Source organism: Fukomys damarensis, unplaced genomic scaffold (assembly GCF_012274545.1).
Source record: "Fukomys damarensis isolate Sample0158 unplaced genomic scaffold, DMR_v1.0_HiC HiC_scaffold_7, whole genome shotgun sequence".
Taxonomy (NCBI): domain Eukaryota; kingdom Metazoa; phylum Chordata; class Mammalia; order Rodentia; family Bathyergidae; genus Fukomys; species Fukomys damarensis.
Window position 1 is genome coordinate 19821097 of NW_022900919.1, and position 22744 is coordinate 19843840.

A 22744-nucleotide genomic window follows, 5' to 3' on the forward strand; every position below is an offset into this window, starting at 1 on the left:
AATTAGAAGATTGAGCATTTTTCAGCTATTTGTGGGTTATTTGTATTTTTTCCCCTGGTACTGGGAATCAAACTCAGGACATAGCACTTGCCAGGCAAGTACACTGAGCTACATCCCTGGCCAGTTATTTGTATTTCTTCTATTCACATTCATGTTCAGTTGTCTTCTATGCTGGCGTTTCCTTAGTGATTTATAGATAACCTTTGTATACTGTAAATATTAAGCCTTTGTAGTACATCTTCTTTTTGAGACAGGATCTTACTATGTAGCCCAGGTTGGCCTGGAACTGGGGTGATCCTCCCGCCTCAGCTTCTTGAGTGCTAGGATTATAGGCGTGTGCCACCACAGCTGGCTAGTACATATTTTTTCCTCTGGCATTTGTCTTACTTCTGTTGGTGGTGTCTTATACAAGAAGCTTAGTTTCACAACATCCCATGCATATTTGTCTTTGCCTTCTGGCTTTCTCTCTGAGACACGATTCAACTGCTGCTTCAGACTTTCTGAGAAACGGCCACAATGCTTGCTGTGGCAGCAAGACATGCTATTCAAAACAAATTGTTTATTTTAAAAATAAGAACAAGCACCCCAAGCATTTATTTAAATATTAATAGATATGAGTAAAAATTTCAATGGTGTAACAAGACTAACAGCTCTGTAGTCACAGATGGTCAGATGCTGACAGAAAACAAAGATCTACGTACGCTGGGATTGGGTTGTTATGAAAATGCATACGAAGGCCTAAGAAATTGTCTATTTATAGGTTTTGGTGGTGCCATAATCCCCAATTTTTTACTGGCTCCTGATGTTGCTTGAGAGCTAGGCAAGGCTGAACTGGATCCAACTGTGCTGGAGAATTTACTTTTAGAAGACATCCTTCTGCATGTGGTAGATGCCCTAAATGTGACAAAGAGAAGAAAATTAAAATGGTAAATAAAAATAAATGAAGAGTCTTCTTTCTCTTAGCCCACTGGAGCTACAATCCATAATTTCCTCGGTCTCACGAATGTGTGTTTTCTGCCTGTATCATCTTCCATCCCTGCCCTGTAAGCGAAATTTCCTTTTCTACCCAAAGAATAAAGGGACACTGGCCATCACACAAATTTATCCTGAGCTTGTCTTTCTGAAATGTCAAGGACTGCTTAATTCTGTGACTTGTGATCAATCTGCAGACGTCCCCCACATGCTCCACAGCCTACAATCAGCTGAGTTCCACACACTCTGATCTATTCCAACCGAAGAGGAAACACCTGAATCCCTGGCCAAGAGACACCCCAAGAGCAAGGTAGCTCTGTGGGTGAGTAGCAATGGGCACTTGGCTGGGTGGCCACAAGGAGCAGAGCCCTCCTTCCCCTGCCGGGGTCCTGGCCTGGCCCCTAGGATGCGGCAGATGCAGCTCCCTGGGGAGGCCCGGGCCCTGCTGCCTCATGCCCTGGTCTGGAACACCTCTGATAGGGTCATGTAGCTGGCAGCTCCCCTGGTTACATCCAAAGATCTTCATCTCTGCCCTCCCACTCACTGCCTTTGTGCGCGTACACGTGTGTGGGGTACTGGGGGTGGAACCCAGGGGTGCTCTACCACTGAGCTACTTCCCCAGACCTTTTTATTTTGAGACAGGTTCTTAGTTAAATTGCCCAGGCTGACCTTAAGCTCATGATCCTCCTGCCCTAGCCTCCTGAGTAGCTGGGATTATAGGCATGTGCCACTATGCCTGGTCACTCACTACCTTTTAAAACCAGGGAAAAAGCCCCTTCACAGCCCAGGACAAAGTCCTTCCTGCACATCACTTGCCTTGCTGACCTGAGGATAACAACTTCCTCCACCGCAAATAAAACAAAACATAACCCCCGAGCCAGCATTAACCACAGGGGCCTTTTCTTCTGGCTGGACCCCAGTAACCCCACAGCACCAGGGCTGACAAGTGGCCTCCTAGCTTTAATTTGGGGTCCAGCGAAACATTCTGGTGGTACTGGGTGAAGAGTGGTTTTTCAATATTTTAAAACTCTTGCTGGAGGGTAATTTTACTATAGATCTGGCAGAGAGATCTGCCCAAGTGGCAGAGAAGCAGCCTGAAGTTTCCCTATGCTGATTCCCTGCTGAGAAATTAAGCCCCAAGCAAAAACCTGCTGTTTATGTTGATTTACAGAATGAATCTGCCAAGAGCAGCCTCCATTACACCACTGGGCCATCCATTTCACTCCAACCACAGCCGACACAAGCAGCTCATTGTGCACTGCCGAGCTGCAGACCAGGGGCAGGGTGGAGTGAAGCTCTCTGGCTAAGGGCCAGACTCATTCTGTCCCTGCTCGGGGAAGACCAGGTGAGTGGGCTGGGGACTGTCAGGGGCTGGTGGGAACAGGCAGAACGAAGCACATATACACAGAGGCTGCTGCATGGTAAAAACACGACCAACGGTGGTGGTGTCAGCCAGTAAGGACTGGAGAAGAATCACATCTCAAACAGGCGACTAAAGGAGTGTGGGGCCTGGGCCTGGCTCATGGACAAGGCTGAATTTTACTACTTTTTACGAAACTGGGCTCTAGTGATGCAGTAGAGCATTCTGCTCTCACAAACACACACTATGAAAATGAGATAAGGGAGCCAAGGATGGTGAGCACTGTCACATGGTTTGCTTTGTTCTAATGAGTAAAAATGAGACAAGACAGCACACACTTTGAAGGCGACATGCATACATGAAAGCGCTCCAGGCTTTCTCTGAAATGGAGACCAGGCCACAGTAGGCAGGATGTGCCCTTGCCACGTCAGGCCAGGCCAGACAGAGGCCTGAGGGAGCTGGACCACATGCCTTGCAAGGTCTCCTGCTCCTGTGAGCCACTGAGGAAGTAAGTATTTCCCAAGACAGAGAAATAAATGAAGAAAAGAAGAAAATGTCCTCACTGAAGAGCATCTGCCGGTCACTTGTGCACTAAAAACCACAAATTAAACTAACATTTAGAATGCCCTTAATTTCTGTACTCTGGCAGAAGGATTAGCACATACAAGATGTTTGTTTATGGATTTAATAAGAAATGAAAATTCAGTAACATTTGCCTTCCTTTCTCTTCCCCCACTCAATTTTTGTTTTTTATTACCCAGAAGGAAGAGGTAGAAAAACTGCAAAAGCAAACACAACAGCTTGCAAAAGTTGACTGCAGACTTGTTTCCTTATTTCTGCAAGCAATTGTGTCACAATCTGCAGTTATTTTGGGGCGACATTCTTTAGACTTCAGGGATGGTCTCCATCCTGCTAGGCCTCACCAAGGCTGAAGGGGTATAGGGGTGCACGTGTGTGCACACGTGTCCTAGCAGAAGTCGGGTGAGAAGGGCTGTCAGCCACAATGCAATTATGGAGAAGCCTGACACCAGGATGTGACCATGCCACCTCTGCTCTTCCCTCAGATGCAGAGAGCACCCCAAACAGACATGGCCCAGCCCAGAGGCCAAGCAAAGTGGGAACGGGAAGAGGGAAACCATAGCCACACATTCTTGCCATGCCTGACCTCCTGTGGTCTCAGGAGCCAGGTTCACCTGGCCCTTTGGCTTCCCTTTTGTGGCCTCTTCTCTGCTACCCCTGCAAAGGCTGGAAGTTGAGTCTCTTGGGTTTGAATGAATGGCAGGGAGGGCAAAGTGGCTCCAGGTGGAGCATCACAGAATTCTGCATTCATAAAAGTAGTGGAGAAAGTACTGGCAGAATACCAAAAGCCAGGAAGACACACACTCTTTATAGTATTTTTGGTGGAAAAGTTTCTGGAGAAGAGGAATTATCTAAAAACAAACAAAAAATTCTAAGATGAAGTTAAAATTGGAGAAGTTTTTACGAACTAGAAAACTATAGCCACAATCAGCTTAGGAATAAGTACTTTAAAAATCTGAAACAGGACAGGGCATGGTGGTACACACCTATAGTTCCACCATTCTCAGGAGAGGACTGCCATGAATTTGAGGACAGCCTGGGTTACACAGTGAGGTCAGGGCCAGCCTGAGCTATATAGTGAGACCGTCTCAAAAAAATTCAAAGACCAAAAATCTAACCAAACCAAACCAAACCAAACAACACTGACACAATATTTCTGTTGTGGGGCTGGGGATTTAGCTCAGTGGTTCCACCACCTGCCTAACAGCACAAGATCCCAAGTTCGAACCCCGTACCATAAACAAACAAACAAACAAACAAACAAATAAAAAAATAAAAAATAAAATTCTGTTGTGGATCAGTCCTTAATTGTCAGTCCATTAAAGGCGGAGGCAATATTGAATAATGGCTAATTTTCAGTAAATGCTTCAAAGCAAACCAGAGCTGTTATGCATACTTTTGTCCTTTCTCTCCTGAGACCCTATGTGGCAAGGAACATACCCCTTTGCTTTGAAGCCACCGAAACTAGTTTTTCTCCTCTTAGACCTCTGGGAAGCTGGCATCTTCCTCTTTCTTTCACTTCTGGTTCTATTTGCAAAGTAGTGGGAAGACACAGGCATTTCCTCCTCTGACTCCTCAGGGGCGTTCCTCCGGGGGCCTCTGGTGCCGACTGGCGGGGAGGCTTCCTCAGCTGTACAAGGGAGAAGCAGACTTGTACCAGTGATACTAGGCTGTCCATGAGTCTGTCTCGCATCTTTAAGACACACGGCTTGAGGGCCCAGTTTGGCCAGTACCCACTGTCTGCCTGGTGCTTCTCTGCCACCCAGATTCAACAGTTTAGCGAGAACCAAACATTTATTATTTCACAAAGCTCTAAAGTGCTCAATGCCAATTTAGTTTTTTTAAATAAAAGGGAACCACAATTCATTATTTACAAAATATGTGACAGTCTTTAAACTAGAGACCCAAGAATTACTCAAACTCTGTTGAGCCTGACTTGCATTCTTGTCACTTAATGGACAGTAAATCCTGGTAAGCAGTTTGAAAAATACAGAGTTCTACACAAATGTTAGGAAATCATTTATCATTGGAAACATGCTCAAAGAGTGCAATATAAGGGAAACGATATCTGCCTCATCTTTGAGCTGTGGTTTCTTAATAAAATGGGCACCAGAAAATTCCAAATTATATTTTACTCTTCAAAGATAAAAGCCACATCTTTGCATAAGTGTTGTGAACATTTCACATATTATGCAGGGAATGGGCCTGTATGAAAGCAAACATTTGCAAAGAAAATGGTAATTTCCATAAGGATTTGCATCCCAAAGTAACCCAAAAGCAAGACATTTTTTTCTAGGTTGCCCAGTGACCCCAGCTCCATTTCCAGCTGGCCTGGTACAACCTCTGGGCCACCCCTACAGTCTGGTGGATGGTGTGGAGGGGTTGAGATCCTACCATGGCACCTTCTAACCCTGTCACATGGGGAGGGACTGCAGCTCCAGGGCTAACAGACCTGGCCTTCTAACCATGTGACTCTGGGAAAAACAGAAGGCTGCCTCCTTCTCACTGGTAAAGCAGGTGTAAAGCTGGTGTTGTGAAGATGGGGTGGTACAACAGTGTGCACAATGCCCTTGAGGCTGGTGACCACCACCACGCTGCCTGCTATTTTCCTAGAGCAGCCTCATCGTGTGTTGCAAAAGCCCCTTACAGGGGCCGGGGATTCAGCCCAGTGGTGCTGTTTCCTGCCTTGCAAGCACAAGGTGCCGAGTTTGATCTTGGTACTGCAAAAAAAAAAAAAAAAAAAAAAAAAAAAAGCACCTCTTCCAGACCACTTACCACATGGAACAAATGTTAAATTCCCACAAAGAGAATTTCAAAGGTATCCAGAACATGGCTTTTAATGGAGTAACTGCCATGTAAAGGGATCTATGAAAATTCTAATTTTCAGCACTTTGCTAATGAATAAAAACCTATGGGAAGAGAGCTTGAAAGATGTGCTCATTTCTCATCCTGTTCACCATTGCCACTGGCCTGGAGAAGGCGGTGCTTCCTCAGCCCATTACACAAACAGAAAAATGCTGTAACTGGCTGGTTTGCAGGGTCTTACCACACACGGCAATATGTTAGTGGAGGGCAGACCACGTCCCACAACCAAATACTTCTCTCAGCCCATTGAAGAAGCTCATGTTAAGCTACAGCACAGGCCTAGAATAACCTCCAGGAAAGTCTGCTAGTGATGTGTTCTTGAAATGACTAATCACAACGGCATTCAATGATTCAATGTTCACTCTTCCAAAACATTTAAATTCTCTTCAATTTTATCTCTAGATGTTATTGTTAGATAATATGTTCCTTCCTCCGATAAGGGTACAGAAGCACAGAAAGGCTGCTGTGATCAAAGGATGAGATGGTGGCAGATCTGAGATAGTCCTCAAGGCTCCTGACTCTGGGCCGTGCCTCAGCGGAAGCAGCAGTACCTGGGCTCACAGGTCCCCACTTGGGCCTCATCAGTGGGTTTAGTAACGGTCTTTCCTGGAAACCCAAATGCTAGTGTCCTCTCAGAGGTGCCTACTTGCTAGTGCGGGCTCCTCCAAGGATGTCAACTTCAATGTGACAAGGTGAAGGCAGTATTAACACAACCCAGAAACCTCGTTAATTCTAATCTGGTGAGATGCAGTGTTTAACATTCAAACAGGCTGGATACTGAACCTGGCAGTGTCCACCCAGAGTATTTCTGTAGTATCGGAATCACTTCTGCACCATATTTTTCCAGTTTGTCTTCAGTAACACCATCAATTTGAAGCAAAACCTCAGGATCAGACGATAAAGATTCTGTGCATGGGAATAAAATTAGGAATTTAAATTACCACCCATAGAAAACCCACTGAATTCATGCTCATTCACTCATTCAGTTCATGTTTGTTAAGTGCCAGCTAACTCGGGCCCTGGGCACAGGAACTGATGTTTTAAAAGGCAAAGTCAGTACAGCAGAGGCAGCAAACTGGCCCAGAGGGCAGGAGCACTTTATCCAGTTCTAGCAGCAATGATGCAGGCAAGCCAGGGCAGCAGTGTGTGTGGGTGTGTAAGTGGGGATGGGATTTGTGTGGGCACCCAGACGTTGCCCCTGCCCACTTCCTCCATGCCAAGACTTGGTAGCTGGATGATTAATGTCCCCTCTATTTGCTGAAAACACCCACATTTCTATTTCCAGCTCTGACCTCTTCCTCGCTCCAGGCTCACACAGCCTACCCGAGGAGGCAAAAGCACATGGCTGCTGCCCCCAGCCCAAATGTCCTTCTTCCTCGGGGTGTGGAATGAGGAGCAGGCAGCTGCAAGTCCTCTGCAGAGATGGCAGGTAGATGCGTCTTGCAGTTGGACAAGCTTGTCATTTTAAATCTCCCTCAGGGTGTGGTGTGGAAAAATGGACTTCAAGGGAAGAGTGGAAATTGGGAGCCTGGGGCAGGCCACTGCAGGACCAAGAAAGGATGGAACAAATGAGGCAGGAAGGAGAGGTATGGCTAAGTTTTGGAGCTGGGTCTGTAGGAGTTACTGACACTGGCGATGGGGAATAAGCGAGTAATAATTCCTAGTTATCTGACTTAAGCAAAGCATGGATTGGATTTCAGATCCTTTCCAATCTGTGATTTTCATATTGCTCCTATGTTTAGAGAAAAGTGATAGACTGTGGGACAGAACAGAAGGGCTATAAGAGGGGTGAGCGGAAGATGAAATGGGAGAGACGAGCAGAAATGTAGGACCCTGATAGAATTTATATTTTATCTAGAGAGCTGTTGTAGTTTTAATGATTTTAGAGATTAAAATATACATCATGTCCACACTGGAATGTAAGACCAGTTAGGAAACTGCATTAATAGCCTAGGAAAAATACTGTTTTTCATTGATTCTAAGTCTCATTCTTTTCCCCATATTAGCATTCTCGAATCCAAGGTGTGTCTTATAACTGCTGAAGGCCAAATGGCAGTGGTTCTGCCCTGTTACTGCCCATGCATATGGGTACTTAGTCAAGGGTAGTGATGCTGCCATAGGCCAAGAGAGCCACTGCATTGCTGGTACCTCACAGGGTGAATTCAACTATCACACAACTGTACTGTGAGGGGCCGGGGATTTAGCTCAGTGGTTCTGGCACCTGTCTCGCAAGTGCAAGGACCTGAGTTCGATCCCTGGTACCAAACAAACAAACAAAAAAGATTACTGTTATGCAGTAACATTCCGGAGGCACGGAATGGGGAATAAATATGGCGCTACTCAAGTACACTTTGTCTTTGAGGAAATACCCATAATTTCATAATTTTTTCTTTTTGGTACCGGGGGACCTTGTGCTTCTGAGACAGGCGGTGGCATTACTGAGCTAAATCCCCGGCCCAGTTTCATAGTTTCTTGCATGAAACAGCCAAATGTTTTACATGACCTAAAAAAGATGCCCAGAGTAGATAAAGCAGGACTACATTTTTGTCACCAAGAGATGTGCAACCTTCTGTTGACACCTTCTGGTGCCATAGGAAAGCACCACCATTCAAACAGAAGGATGGCAGGGTGTATGCTCAGCATGCACCAGGTCCTGGGTTCAAGCCTTAGCACCACAAGAAAGCAAAACAACAACACAACCCAACACAACCCAAACAAACCAATCAAATAAACAAAACAAACAAACACACACAAACACACACACACACAAAAAAAACGACCACCAAGTAGAATGGGCATATTAGTGACGACGACACAAGGAAAAACACAGACACAGACAACTGACTCAAAAAGTGATTTGATGGTAGGAATGGCAATAGAAAACAGAATAGAATCTCAAAAAGTATGAGATTTTTGTTTTGTTTTTTGAGACAATGTCTCACTGTGTAGTCCAGCCTGGCCTTGAACTTTCCCCCATATAGCCTAGGTCTGCCTCAAACTGATAATCCTCCTGCCTCAGCTTTGTGAGTACTGGAATAACAGGTAAGCACCACCATGCCTGGCTCAACATTACGAGATTTATGAAGGAAGAACACAGGAGGTAATATACACCAGATGATTATGTGAACAATTTATTTTCCAGAGCCTTTACTATGGAAATTCTGCACTGAGCTATCTCAAACCATGGAAATAATGATCAGCGAATTATTTCCTAATAAAAGACAGCAATATGCTAGATCCAGACTCAAAGAAACACAACCCACTTTCCTAAGAAATTTAGCCCTTCAGCTGGGCGTGGTGGCGCATGTTTGTAATCCCAGCACTTGGGAGGCTGAGGCAGGAGGATTGCTGTGAGTTTGAGACCAGCCTGGGCTACACAGTGAGTTCCAGGGCAGTATGAACTAGATAGTGAGACCCTGACTCAAAAAACTAAAAAAGAAAAAAGAAGAAGAAAAAAGAAATTTAGCCCTTTATTGTAAAAGCATTTGTACATAAATATAGGTGACCATGGTAAGGCAGGCAAATAATCAGCACACATAACTGACATCTGGTTTTACAGATTAGTTTTCCATATCCTAGTATGCACTTTTAGAGGAAAAGTATAAAATTAAAGTTATATCATATACCCAAAACTGCATATATCTTGAATAATATTTTACCTCAGAAATGAGTATAAATGGTTTCTCTAACTTTTTAATACAGAGATTAGATCTCTTAGCCCCTAAGCATGATGAACTTCTAGCCCACTGACTGCTGTGTAACAGAAAGCACACATGTCCCTACCTGCAAGCTTCTTGAGCGTGGCGGTATTAAAGATATTAAAGTAATGGACACCAAAAACTTTCCCCAGAGATTTGCAGACCTCTGTAAGTTCTCCAAGGCATTTCTTAACCATCTCTTCCCGCTGAGATACTTTTGCCTCTAAGGCTTTTTGTTTCTTCATGCTGCTGGAATTTTCTGTTTCCATAAAGTCTACCTTGTGTGAGAGAGAAGTCATAGGTGAGGGGAGAGGCATACTTAATACTCATCGACGGCTTTACTCGGCTCTCAACTGCATGTAGGACTGTTATTATTTTTCTGTTCTGCCAAGTACCTAGCAAACCTCTTGTAAACAGAGGCTGTACATTCTCCGTCTGTCTATCTCCACGGCCTTGCACCGAATAGCCTCTTGATAAATACTCATTAAATGACTATCTGAAGATTTAGTGACCTGATAAACCAAAGGATGATTCTGTCTGATGCTGCAATACTTGGTTTTAATTTTAAGATCTTTCAAATTAAAAGATCAGAGTATGTCAGTACATACATGTAAATTCGGTACCTGTAAGCTTTGTACTTTGCAGTAATATATTTTAGTCTATCGATAGTGAGATAATAAAATAAACATTTAAAATACCATACCTTTAAATGCCCATTTAGTATTGCTTGAGCTTTAATACCCAGCATCACATAGGCAATTGCTTGGTCATTGGCATTGATATATAGGTCTTCATCCAAAATCTTGTCAAGTATTAGCTTTTTAAAAAGTCTTTCAGCATTGTGCCGTGAATAAGCAGATCCCTTTCCAAATATGCCTGACTGAACTTTTGCACTCTTACTCCCTAGGAAGGAACAAAAGGTTAAGTGAGTAAAATTAGGGATATTGTCACTCTCATGTACAAGAAGCTAAAAAGTCACTTATGGACATGTTTGGACAAAAAGAACAGATTATCTATTCCACAGGAAAACCCATGGCACGAACAGACTCTCAAATGGATCCATTTCGTATAATGAGAAGATACAAGTAGAATTCTAGAATTCCTGTGGTTGCATGTACTTTTTCTTCCAAATCAGGGCCTTGCACATGCTTAGCTCCCACTTTACCACTAAGCTACACATCCCAGGCTGTTGTTTTTCTTTTGGTGCTGGAGATGGAATCCAGGGGCTCATGCATGCTAGGCAAGTTCTCTACCACTGAACTACACCCGAGTCCCCTCCTGATCTTTTTGTAATACACACATGGCCAAAATCCACAATAAAATTAAGTTTATCTTTCAAAATATGAAGCTACTGATAATTATATAAATTTTCTTTGATTTCTTTGCTCTAATATAATTTTATAAGATGTAAAGGCAACATTAGAGCAAAGAAATCAGAGTTTATATAAATGATAATAGCTTCATATTACTGTGCTATATTAGGGTAATTGTGCATTACTGATGCAGTCCAAAAAATTTTTGAAAATCAATAAAAATTTTTTTTTTCGGTGCTAGTGATAGAACCTAGAGCCTCATACAAGCCAGACAAGTGCTCTACTACTGAGCTACAGTTGCAGCCTCTGACAATCAGATTTAATAAGTACAATTTCTGATCTTGGTTATTAAAACTGCTTCTGGTTTATGACCCAAGCATTTAAGTGTGTACATTTTGTTACCTTCCCCGAGGAAGCCCATACAAACTCCCAAATCAAAGAGCAACACCTGTACAGATGCTCAAGGCAGAAGGTGAGGACAGGAAAGTGGACACTGCCCCGCTCTTTGGCCAGATGGCAGTACCACTAGTTTGCCTCACATCTAAGACACTGTAATTACTCACGTCTCCATCTTGAACACAACTTCACTATAACAATCTACTCTAAAAAGCCTGTGACATTCGACGATAATCAGAATTAACAATTTCTTTGTAAAGTCTTAACTTTAAAGAGTTCCAAATAATTACACTATAGCAACTTTCAGACAGCCTTGGACAACTATGTTGAATTACCGAAGCATCTTCTTTCAGCAAGTAATCTGTATTCCTGAGCACTACAGAATCAAGGCTGCTGCTCTGGTCACGGTGGGCTCAGGGATGTGGAACCACCCTAATGTGGAGGACAACTAAGAAAGTTAGATGAACAGAAAGTTTCTTTAAACACTGTTCAGGAGAAACTGATGATGTATGAGAAAAATTAATCTAGGAATCTATTGAAAGGAATAATCAGGGGCCGGGGGTTTGGCTCAGTGGTTCTGCCGCCTGCCTCACAAGTGCAAGGTCCTGAGTTCAATCCCCGGTACCCTCCCCCAATAAAATAAAAAACAAGAAAGGAATAATCAGGGGCCGGGGGTTTGGCTCAGTGGTTCTGCCGCCTGCCTCACAAGTGCAAGGTCCTGAGTTCAATCCCCGGTACCCTCCCCCAATAAAATAAAAAACAAGAAAGGAATAATCAGAGATATAGCCAAAGGTCTATTTTACAGTATCATGTCATATAGAATGATGTGACTTATAATTGCAATATGATAAGCATGTGACTGGGGAAGCACAGTAGTCTTTCTTGGAGTACATGAAGTTTTTGGTTTTCTATATTGTAATATAGAGCAATAGGTCAGTCTGAGAAACTGAGCAAACTATCTTCTTACTCTACTCTAGGCTATCATTTTTTTTAAATGAATGAAACTATTAATTGCCTTATATACTTTAAAGAAAATAAAACATATACATGGGAAATATAGTGTACGAAGCGTTCATCATTAAAAGCAACATTTCTCTATCCTACCCTTTCTTTGTCCAGCCTCACTCTCTTCTCCAAGGAAATCACTTTTTATTTTTATTTTTACTTGCAGTGCTGGAGATGGAAACCAGAGCCGTGAACATGCTAGGCCACCTGCTACCATAAGCTGCACCCTCAGCCCAGCAGTCACTTTTAAAGTTTCTCTTCTGGTGGTTACCTCCACACAGAACCTGAAACCTCAGACTCCCACCAGCCAGGGCCGCCCCACATGAATCTGCCCCGCCCCACACCTTCACTTCCCCTTCCTCAAACTGAGCTTGCTATGTACTACTAGTTCAGCTATAGATTATTTTTATGCCATTAAAAAGAACACCTGGGCACTCCCCCACTCTGAGTGGTGATAAGCACTCAAGGCTCTCCCACACTGCTTGTATTCTCATTTACTGTACTTTTATTTTTATATCATCAGATAGCATTTATCTCTTCTCCTGTCCCGTAATCACGGTTAATCTGTCCCCTGGAGTTTCTAGGTGTCTTTCTTCTTTTTTGGTTGAGAAGTCACATCTGTTACTTACTTTTATCAACACAAAGTTTGTTTCTCACTCTTTGTATCTTACTGGTAGGGACTGTTCTTAACTTTCTTTTAGAGTCAGTGTGGCTGGGTGGGCAGCACTTCGGCATACTGTGCGTTCCCTTTCCTGGCCTCCCTGTCTTCAGGGGTGCTGAAATCAGTCTGATGCCAGGCCGGTTTTGGCTCTGGTTTTTTCCTTTCCAAAGCTTTCAGGAATGTCTCTGGTGGGGTCCAGAATATGCCACCATGGCATAAAATTATTTGAGAGGAAGGCATGTGAGCTCCTGCAATCTTTCATCTGCCAAAAAGCAGAGCCTCCCTCAAATAATCCAAGCCATCAATTCCATCCCTGGGAAAAATTAGGGAAGGCTGAGCTTATGACAGAGAAGTCTCCACATTACACAGACAAACTTGTCACAAACACTACCTGATGCTGCTCATCTAGTCTCCTAGGACCCATTTATCTTTCCTAAACATCAACTGTTTTCCCGTAAGTGCTGCTCCTTCCTTTTCCTAACCCCTCCCGCTTTTTGAGACAGGGTCATGCTATGTAGTCCAGGCTGGCCTGCAGTGCTGGGGATCACAGGTATGTACCATGCTGGACTCGCTCCTACCATTTTAATAGAACCTCAAGCAAAGAGAAGACATTTAAACTCAGGTTGCCTCCTGGGTTGGGAGGCCAGTCCCAAGCTGTTCTCCAGGCAGGTTACACTGGATCTCTCAGATAAATGTGCACATGCTTTATGATTATTTCTCCTATTTAAGAACTCCTCTCATCTTAATGACTTATATAAATTATATAAAATAATTTGTATGGCAGGCATGGTAATACACTCCTGTAATCCCAGCACTCTGGGAGGCTGAAGGCAGAGGATCACAAGCTTAAATATAGCCTGGGCACTTAATGAGACCCCGCCTTGAAACAAAAAACTAAAAAAGGGCTGGGATGCAGTTCAATATGAAGGGTCTGGGTTCAGTCCTCAGTACCATGAAAAAACAAACGCAAACCCCCCCCAAAAAAAAATCATTAAAAATTTTTTTTGTCTGAAAATAAAAAAGGGCTGGGAATGTAGCTTAGTGCAAAGGCACTAAGTTTAATTCCCAGTACTGAAAAAAAGTTTCATTTGGAAATTAAATTCTGTAAGAAAACAGATGAAAGAGATTATTTTTCTATGTACTTGCAATTCTTTAGATATTTAATTTCAATTAATATAACTTAAATAATAACACAGATGACATACCCAAGAAAATGTCAACCAGCATGTTCATAGTAAATCTTCCTGAGGGACCTACATGCTTTACATTTCTCATTCCTTGTGATGAACTATGTTCTTCAACGAATCTTATAATATTTTTCACATCACCAGTCACATCTCTTGTTTTGTAATCCTGTAAGTAAAAACATTACTTCTGTTGTAATTAAGACAGTGATGGCAAGGTTGCTAAAGTTTAACACTAACTGTGGCAGACATTGTAATTCATTCCAGACTGAAACCAAGATGGAAAACTAATAAAGCTTTAAATGTTTACTCTTGTCTGAGTTGTAGAATAATTAGCACTCTACTATATCTTTTTTATTACTGTTTCACAGACATATATTGTCTTCCAAATACTTGCTAGCACTCTGTGGGTAGGATAAAAATGCCCCCCACCTCTTTATCCTTCCCAGAATAACACTGTCCATGCAAATTCATGAGTTCTAACCTCTTTTTGGTGTTTGGTGCTATTGTCAATACTTTTTTTTAAAAAATCATCTCCCACTAGTTTCCATTCTCATTTTCCTCAGTCGTATGCCAAACTTCACCCACTTTTTAAAGTTCCCATTACTAGATGACTTTTGTGCATTCATTGACCCCATTTCTTTATACTGGCAGTACTCAAAAGTGCTGATTCTGAAAAGCCACACCAGGTTCCTGTGTGAATTTAAGAGTCTTCCAATAGTAAATTCACCCAAAAGCTAATGCCGTGACTATTTATAGTTAGTAGTAGGATAATACACTATAGTACAGTATAGTAGTGCAGTACAGTGTAGGATAGTATAGGTAGTAAGTATAGTAGGATATAATAGTATTGCATAGTAGTAGACAGTATAGTAGTATAGTCAGTAGTAGGGTATTCATAGGAGTAGTTTAAATGATTTGAATTTAAAAAGTACACATTATTTTTCTTTTGAGAATGAGACCTTTAAACATAGGTTATTGTTGTATTTACAATAGTCTACCTGTCTGTGTTGCATCTTTTGGGATATTTATACATTAGTGACATTTCTAAAATAACTTAACTTACAACCATTAGTGAACATATGTAATTTCAGTATTTTGGACATGTGGATGCCCAATATATGTTTAATAGCCTTCTAATGCTAAAGAAAAGATTTTCCACATAATACTTTATAAATGTTTCTATTCCAAATTATGATAGGCCCACATGGGAGAATCTACCTTGTATTTCCTTTTTTTTTTGTTTTTTGAGACAGGGTCTCACTGTGTAGTTGAGATTGCCCTGGAACTCACTATGTAGACCAGGCCAGTCTCAAACTCACAGCAATCTTCCTGCCTCAGCCTCCCGTGTGTTGGGATTACAGGCATGCGCCACCATGCCCAGCTGTGCTTTTTAAATTAAGAGAAGAAAGTTGGTGATTTCCTTAATTATAAAAGGATTTTAAAATTTCTTGTATTACCTTTGTTTTACAGCAATTATCACAAGAAACATCAGGGTGCTGCCTACAAAACTCAGGGTTAAATCCATTTTCACCAAAGTAAGCCAAAAGCTGTATTCTCCTGCATTCTGTTATATTTTCACAGTAATGTACCATGCTGTACAAATTATTGAAGTGAGTCTCTTTTGTATGATGGTTCCCATCTTTTTCCACTGCAAGAGATGAAGAACATAGTAAAATATTATTACAGCAGAAAACTAAGGAAGACTATCACAGATATATTAGAATAGATTCACAGAACTTTATTATTATTATAATTACTTTTTGTGGCACTGAAGATTGAACCCAAGGGGCACGCTCTATCCCTAAGCCATATCTCCAGTCTTTTTGATTTTGAGATGGAGTCTGGCTCTTGCCCAGGGTGGCCTTGAACAGAAGAATTGACTTGTCTGGCATGCAGCAACATGCCCAGCTTTCAGAGAACTTTATCAAATATGAAAATTACTGTTAACACCATTAGGTCAACATAACGTCATATTATATTGTTATTCACTGGGTATTTAAATTCACCCCTCAAGACTTTTTAAAATGAATTTTATCTCATCCCCTCCTCAAGCCCCACCCCAATGTAGAGAAGCTTTGTTTCTATTTATTCCATTTTTACTTTTTTTCTTGTCCCTTCCTTTTCCCCTCCTCCTCCCTTATTCCCCTTCTCATTTGAACACTTTCTTCCCATCATACATTTCAGTTCTTATTTCCACTTTCAGATTCTCACACTAGAGAAACAATGTGGTATTTAAATGTATGTCGGATTTCTTTCTTTTTTTTTTTTGTACTGGGGATAGAACGCAGGTCCTTGCGCTTGCAAAGCAGGCCACCGAACCGCTGGCCCTATGTCGGATTTGTTTCACTTGAGTACAGTCTCAAGGTCCATCCATTTAGCTATAAATGTCTGAAGCTCATTCTTCTTTATGACAGAGTAGTATTCCATTGTATAGAAAAGCCACATCTGCTTTATCCACTTGTCTGTTGATGGCCATTTGAGCTGTTTCCAAAATTTAGCTATTACATACTGTGCCTCTATAAACATGGGTGTGCATATATTGCTGTGGCATGATGCTTTTAGATGATTTTTTTTTTTTTTTGGGTGGGTACTGGGGATTAAACTCGGGTCCTTGAGCTTGTGAGGCAGGCGCTAGAACCACTGAGCTAAATTCCCGGCCTGGCATGATGCTTTTAATTCTTTTGGGAACATACCAAGGAGACATAGCTAGGTCAAATGGAACTTCTAGTTTTAGTTTCTTGAGAAATCCCCACACTGATTTCCACAGTGGTTTCTCCAGTCTGCACTCCCACCAACAGTGGAGAAGGGTCCCTTTCTCCCCACGGCCCTGCCAATGTTTGTTATTGATTCTTTCATAGCAGCCATTCTTTCTGGAATGAGATGGAATCTCAGCATTGTTTTAATTTGCATTTCATGAATGATGAGTGATGCTGAACATTTTTTCATACATTTATTTGCTCTAATTCTTCATCTGAAAAGTGCTTTGTTTTTTAATTTCAGATGCTCATTTTGCATCATTCTGGATCAAGACTTTTGTTTTATAGAAATAAATGTTAGAGTTTTGCAAATTGGATTTTTTATGCCGGCGGTTGAATCCAGGGCTTTGGGTTAACTAACAACAAGCTCCTACCACCATGCTACATCCCAACCCCTAAATTTAAATTTTCCCCCAAATCTTCAATAACCTTAGTGATCTTTCTTGTATTTATCAGATAAACATATACTGAACTGAATATTCAATGGCTAGGGCCTGGAACTATGGCAGTACACTGGGCATGTTCCTACATATTTAAGGTCAAGACAGTTAAGCCAGCGCTTTCAAACCTGTGTGCCACGAGCTGGGAGTACAATCAGAGGCAGAGCACTTGCCTAGCACACACAAAGCCCCAGGTTTAATCCCCAGAACTGCACAGAAAACCAACAGACTAACAGACCAACCAACCTACCAAGCTGCGAGCCAAGAAGCCTGGATTGCTGCAGTGACCTCTCAGAAATAACTTAAATTTAGGGAAACAGCGACACCTGACATCATTGAATACCACACTAATAGTCTGAGGCAGTTCATAGTTTTAACATTAGATTGTGTACACTATTTCTTCAATAATAATCTATCTTTGTGAAGCTGAAAGTTTGGCAGTTGCTATGATTAAAAACAAGCACCTCAAAAAAAATGTATGTGAAGCCAGGCATGGTGGCGCATACCTGTGATCCCAGCACTCGGAAGGCTGAGGCAGGAGGATCACTGTGAGTATGAGACCAGCCTGGGCTACATAGTGAGTTCCAGGTCAGTCTCAACTACATAATGAGACCCTGCCTGAAAAAACCAAAACCAAACAAAAGTATGTGAAATAAAATTAAAATGGCCATGTCTCATTTGATTCAAAAGTTTAAAAACTGCAGGCGTACTTCAATAAGCAATCATGGCTATTTAAGAATAAAGTAGCTGGGTGTGGTGGCTCACACCTATAATCACAGCACTCAGGAGGCTGAGGCAGGAGGATCATCACAAGTTAGAGGCTAACCTGGGCTACATACTGAAGAAGACCAGCCTACACTATACAACAAAACTGTCTCAAAAATTTTTTTCCAGTTCATATTATTTTTTCAAATGGTTGCTAGGTTCTGAGGAATTAAACACCATATTGTTGGTCTTATACAAATGCCCCGACTTATGATGGAGCCATATGTTGATAAAATGTATTTAATATGCCTAACCAACCCGCTGTGCATGCTAGCTTAGCAACAGCAAGGTGTAGAATGTTGGCTGTATACCCTTTCACTGTGGCTGGTGCCCAGCACCACGAGAGGACTGAACTGCACATCACTAGCTTAGGAAAGCATCAAAATTAAAAATTCCTGGGGCCGGGGATTTAGCTCAGTGGTTCCACTGTTTGCCTCACAAACAAAGGGTCCTGAGCTCTAACCCCAGTAAAATAAATAAATAAATAAATAATTAAAAAAATTAAAATTCTTGGTACAGTTTCCACTGACTGTAGATAGTTTTTACATCACTGTAAAGTCCAAAAATTGTCAGTGAAAAACCATCATAACTGGGGACTACATAAGATTTGCTTAAAAACACAAATGGGGGCTGGGGACTTAGCTCAGTGGCACTGCACCTGCCTTGCAAGTGTAAGATCCTGAATTCAATGCCTGGTACCAAACACCCACAAATGGGAGGGGCCAGGGATTTAGCTCAGTGGTGCCGTACCTGCTTCACCTGCCTTGTAAGCGCAAAGTTCTGAGTTCGAACCTCCATATAAGGGATGGGGGGGTGGGACAAACAGGAAAGCAAATGTAAATACTCTTTTTTAAAAATTTTGCTGAGGGCCAGGAATTTAGCTCAGTGATTCAGTGGCCTGCCTTGCAAGCACAAAGACCCAAGTTCAATCCCCGGTACCAAAATAAATAAATAAAAAAAATTTTTTTTTTTGCTGAGAATCATTTTTGTATAGTTCAAGAATCATGGACTCTAGAGTCTAATTAACCTGGGTTCCATTTGGCACTGCCACTTACTAGCTGTGGATCTCATTTTCCTCCTTTGTAAACAATGAAAATAATAGTCTTTCTGTTTTTCTTTCTTTCCTTTTTTTTTTCCTTTTAGTATTAGGGATTAAATCCAGGGTAATCCACCACTGAGCCACATTCCCAGGCCTCTTTAAAATTTTGAGACTTGGTCTTGCTAAATTGCCTGGGCTAGCCTCAAATTTGAGATCCTCCTGCATTAGTCTCCCAAAGAGCGGGAACATAGGCAGGTGCCACTGCACCCAGCACTGTAATAGTTTTATCTCTTAGGTTGTGTAACGGTAACCTGAGTCGATACGTATAAAGCACTAAAACAGCACATGGTTAAGTGCTAATGAATATTACCTATCATAATTACCAGTCCAGAAGCAGGCCACTGCTCCCACTGTTCCTGTTGCTACTCCCTCCGGGATTAGGGACTAGTCAGTTACAAAATCAATCTGAAGCTTGCTTCTCTCACAGAAGTAATTCTGTCTCAAAAGGTGGTTGTTATGGATAAATAAGGCAATAAGATGATACATTCAGAGTTTGGCACTGTGCTTGGTAAGTGCCACTTGCCATGCTCAGCATCTCTGCCAGAGTTCACAGGAAAGTGGTCTCAAAATAGAGAAACATATTTAGGAGATATATTTAAGTATCATCACGGAATAGAAAAATGGGTAAAGGATATAATAAAATTCTAAAATATGATTCACTTTGACCCAGTAAGTCTAAGTCTAGAAACTTATCCCATATACATAATAAACACTAGCTGGGCATTGTGGCATTACATGCCTGTAATTCTATCTTTCTAACAGGCTGAGGCAAGAGGACTACAAATTCAAGCCCAGTGTGAGAGACAGCAACTAAGTGAGACCCTGTCTCAAAATAAAAGATGAAAGAGCTGGGGATGTAAAACCCCTGGGCTCAATCTCCACTGCTGCTAACAGCAGCAGCAGCAGCAACAGCAACAGAAACAACAATACTGCACAAATGCTCAAAATCGTCTGCACAAGGATACTTACTACTATATGTTTGACAAACGTAATCTAAATATCTACTAAAGGGGGAGTGGTTTAATCCTTTTATGTCTAGTGTTCTATTTTTGGAATGGCACATCAAGATTTTTTTCTCTTCAAATTCTTGTTCCTAGAATTTTTCTAAGTAAAATATATGAACTTCATGCAAAAATTCAAGTAACTGCAACCTTCGGGATAAATGGGTTAGTAAATAGTCATTCCAAAAATATAATCCCATTTCCCATTTACATGTTAAAATACATGCAGTTGGGGAAGGTCAACACCAAATACAAGATGTTGCTCGCCTCTAAGGGGAGCAGAGGGACGAGACAAAACTGGGATACACATGATGCTTCAGCTCTGTTGGCCTGTCCTCTCTTTTTATCGAGACAAAGTTTCACTATGTTGCCCAGGCTGCTGCATATTTAACTCCTCAACTCTTGGGCTCAATCTTTTTTTTTTTTGTGGTCCTGGGGATTGAGCTCGGGATCTTGTGCTTGTGAGGCAGTCAAACAATCTTGATTCAGCCTTCCCAGCAGTGGTGACTAAAAGCACACATACTGCACCGAATTTTGTTTTATTTCTTCATGGTGGTACATAAGTGTTCATTATTTTCCCTTTTTTAATCTTTCTTTGGAATAGGTGTTATAGGCAAGGATGCTTGAGAAAATGGAGAATGAAAGATACAAAGGAATCCAGTTACTGGAGTTATTTCTTGGAGCAAAACTATATGGCACAATTTGGAAATATTCTGCCTTGTGTATGTCTGTCTGCATCACTTGAGTTTACAAATACACATGTACTACTTTTATAATAAAAATGAACTAATCCCGAGTTCGATCCCTGGTACCAAAAAGGGGGGGGGGACTAAAATATAATTCCAATTTATATAATACCCCCTCACCCTCATATCTAGGCAAGTGGTTTAACACTGGGCTGCATCCACAGCCTGTTTTTTCAAATAGGGTCTCGCTAAATTGCTCAGGCTGGTCCTGAACTTGTGATCACAAGTAGTTGGGATTACAGGTGTGCACCATGCCCCTGGTTTAAACATTTATCCTTTATTACTATTTAAAGAAAACTGGACTCAAAATACCACAATAGCAAGAGTACATTAGGGCCAGGGATTTAGCTCAGTGGTTCCGCTGCCTGCCTTGCAAACACAATGACCAGAGTTCAATCCCCGGTACCAAAAAAAAAAAAAAAAAAGAGAGAACATTAATCTCCCGTCACTGAAAATGACAGAATGTCCCCAGCAGAGCTCGCCTTACTCATTATCAGTCTCTTCAGTCTGGTCACATCATGGTAAGTATAGAAAAGCAGGCAGTGAGACATTTCTCCATCTCTTCCAGCTCTGCCAGATTCTTGGTAGTAACCCTCCACAGATTTAGGAAGAGAGGCGTGAATCACAAATCGCACATCAGGTTTGTCAATCCCCATTCCAAATGCAATTGTCGCGCAGATAACCTGATACAAAAGCAAAAGCTATTAGACTCAATGCATTTAAAGGAACATTTTAACCATCGATGCTTCTAACAGCCTTATTCCTTATTTTACTTTAAAATGTTCTTGAATACCTTGACTCACATGACTAAGATGAGATTTTCATACTGATTACTTGCAACTCTATTGTGTGACCCCAGGAAGCAGAGAACAGCCCAGTGTGGCAAGTGTGGTGTTTGCGCTGCAGGGAGTGCAAAGCCACTGCAGTTGGCCCATCACATGCTGCAGGTGTCTGTCCCCTGCTTCTGATGCGAGGGTTACAGTGCTGCTCACACGGCCATGATGCATCCTGGTCGCTGCTCATAGCGATGTACTGCTCAGGAGCTGCAGAAAGTCAGGAGTCGACTGCTGCTTGCTCCTCTGATGGCTCAGGACAGCAGAAGGCAACAATGGCATCGTCATGTGCTCCAGCGCTTATCACTGGCTCTTCATACCCCACCTTCTTTTAGCCAGCAGCTGATTTCCAAGTCAAGCTTGTGAAATTTTAATTGAAACACATATGGGTAAAAATCTGAGAGCAGCTTATATTAAAAAGAACAACAAGGCCAGGGACAGTGGATCTTGGCCTAAGCAAATTACTTAGTGAAGCAAGGTGACAGTCACATTTCAGGGGCCTGACAAATTAGTTTTTAAGAGTATCCATTTCAGTTGCCAATTTGGGATCTATTTAATCCAGACCAAAATGCTGTATCTACAGGCAAAATTACATTATACAAATAAAGCCACAAGTCTTTTTTTAGCACTTAAAAAAATGAATAGCTACTGCAAGAATAGTATTTCAAAAGCAACGGAAATATCATGTGGCTAGATGGAGGTTACATGACATGATTTCAGTAGTATGAGTACCAGAGGGGAACTGCAAGCTACAGGTATGCAAACAGCAAACAGGTACATTTATCAACACCAGAAAGGTGCTGGCCTGCTCTCTCAATGAGTTGTCCAGCCAGACTTATGGCACTTTGATCAAAGGAGAGCTCCTAGGAAAGAAAGCCTACTGCTGCTACCGGTGCTGGGAGGCTGAACAGGACACGTGTTGGGGCTTCCGAGAGTGGCGACCTTCCCAGCAGAAGGCATGCAGCTGTGAGGCAGGGTGTGCAGGCGCGGCATGAGGGCATGATGATGCCAGCCCTTTCTAAAAGCTCTGACTTCTTCTTCTTCTTCTTTTTTTTTTTTTTTTTTTTT

General features: G+C 41.9%; 1 protein-coding gene across 4 annotated transcripts in view; it reads right to left on the bottom strand.

Annotated features, from left to right (window-relative positions):
• Nucleotides 1-308: 308 nt before the first annotated feature.
• Blm (BLM RecQ like helicase) overlaps nucleotides 309-22744 on the bottom strand; it is a 93260-nt gene continuing 70824 nt past the window's right edge. For 3 of the 4 annotated variants that reach the window (XM_010621101.2, XM_033761094.1, XM_010621100.2), the window contains exons 15-22: nucleotides 21331-21526; nucleotides 15494-15684; nucleotides 14055-14202; nucleotides 10178-10377; nucleotides 9560-9752; nucleotides 6560-6682; nucleotides 4352-4541; nucleotides 309-894 (exon numbers count right to left, since the gene is read on the bottom strand). In XM_010621101.2, the coding sequence (XP_010619403.1) occupies nucleotides 717-894; nucleotides 4352-4541; nucleotides 6560-6682; nucleotides 9560-9752; nucleotides 10178-10377; nucleotides 14055-14202; nucleotides 15494-15684; nucleotides 21331-21526 (1419 nt within the window). In that variant the 3' untranslated portion in view covers nucleotides 309-716. Of the gene's footprint in view, nucleotides 895-4351; nucleotides 4542-6559; nucleotides 6683-9559; nucleotides 9753-10177; nucleotides 10378-14054; nucleotides 14203-15493; nucleotides 15685-21330; nucleotides 21527-22744 lie in introns of those variants that run through there. The other variant, XM_010621103.2, reaches the window with a different exon arrangement.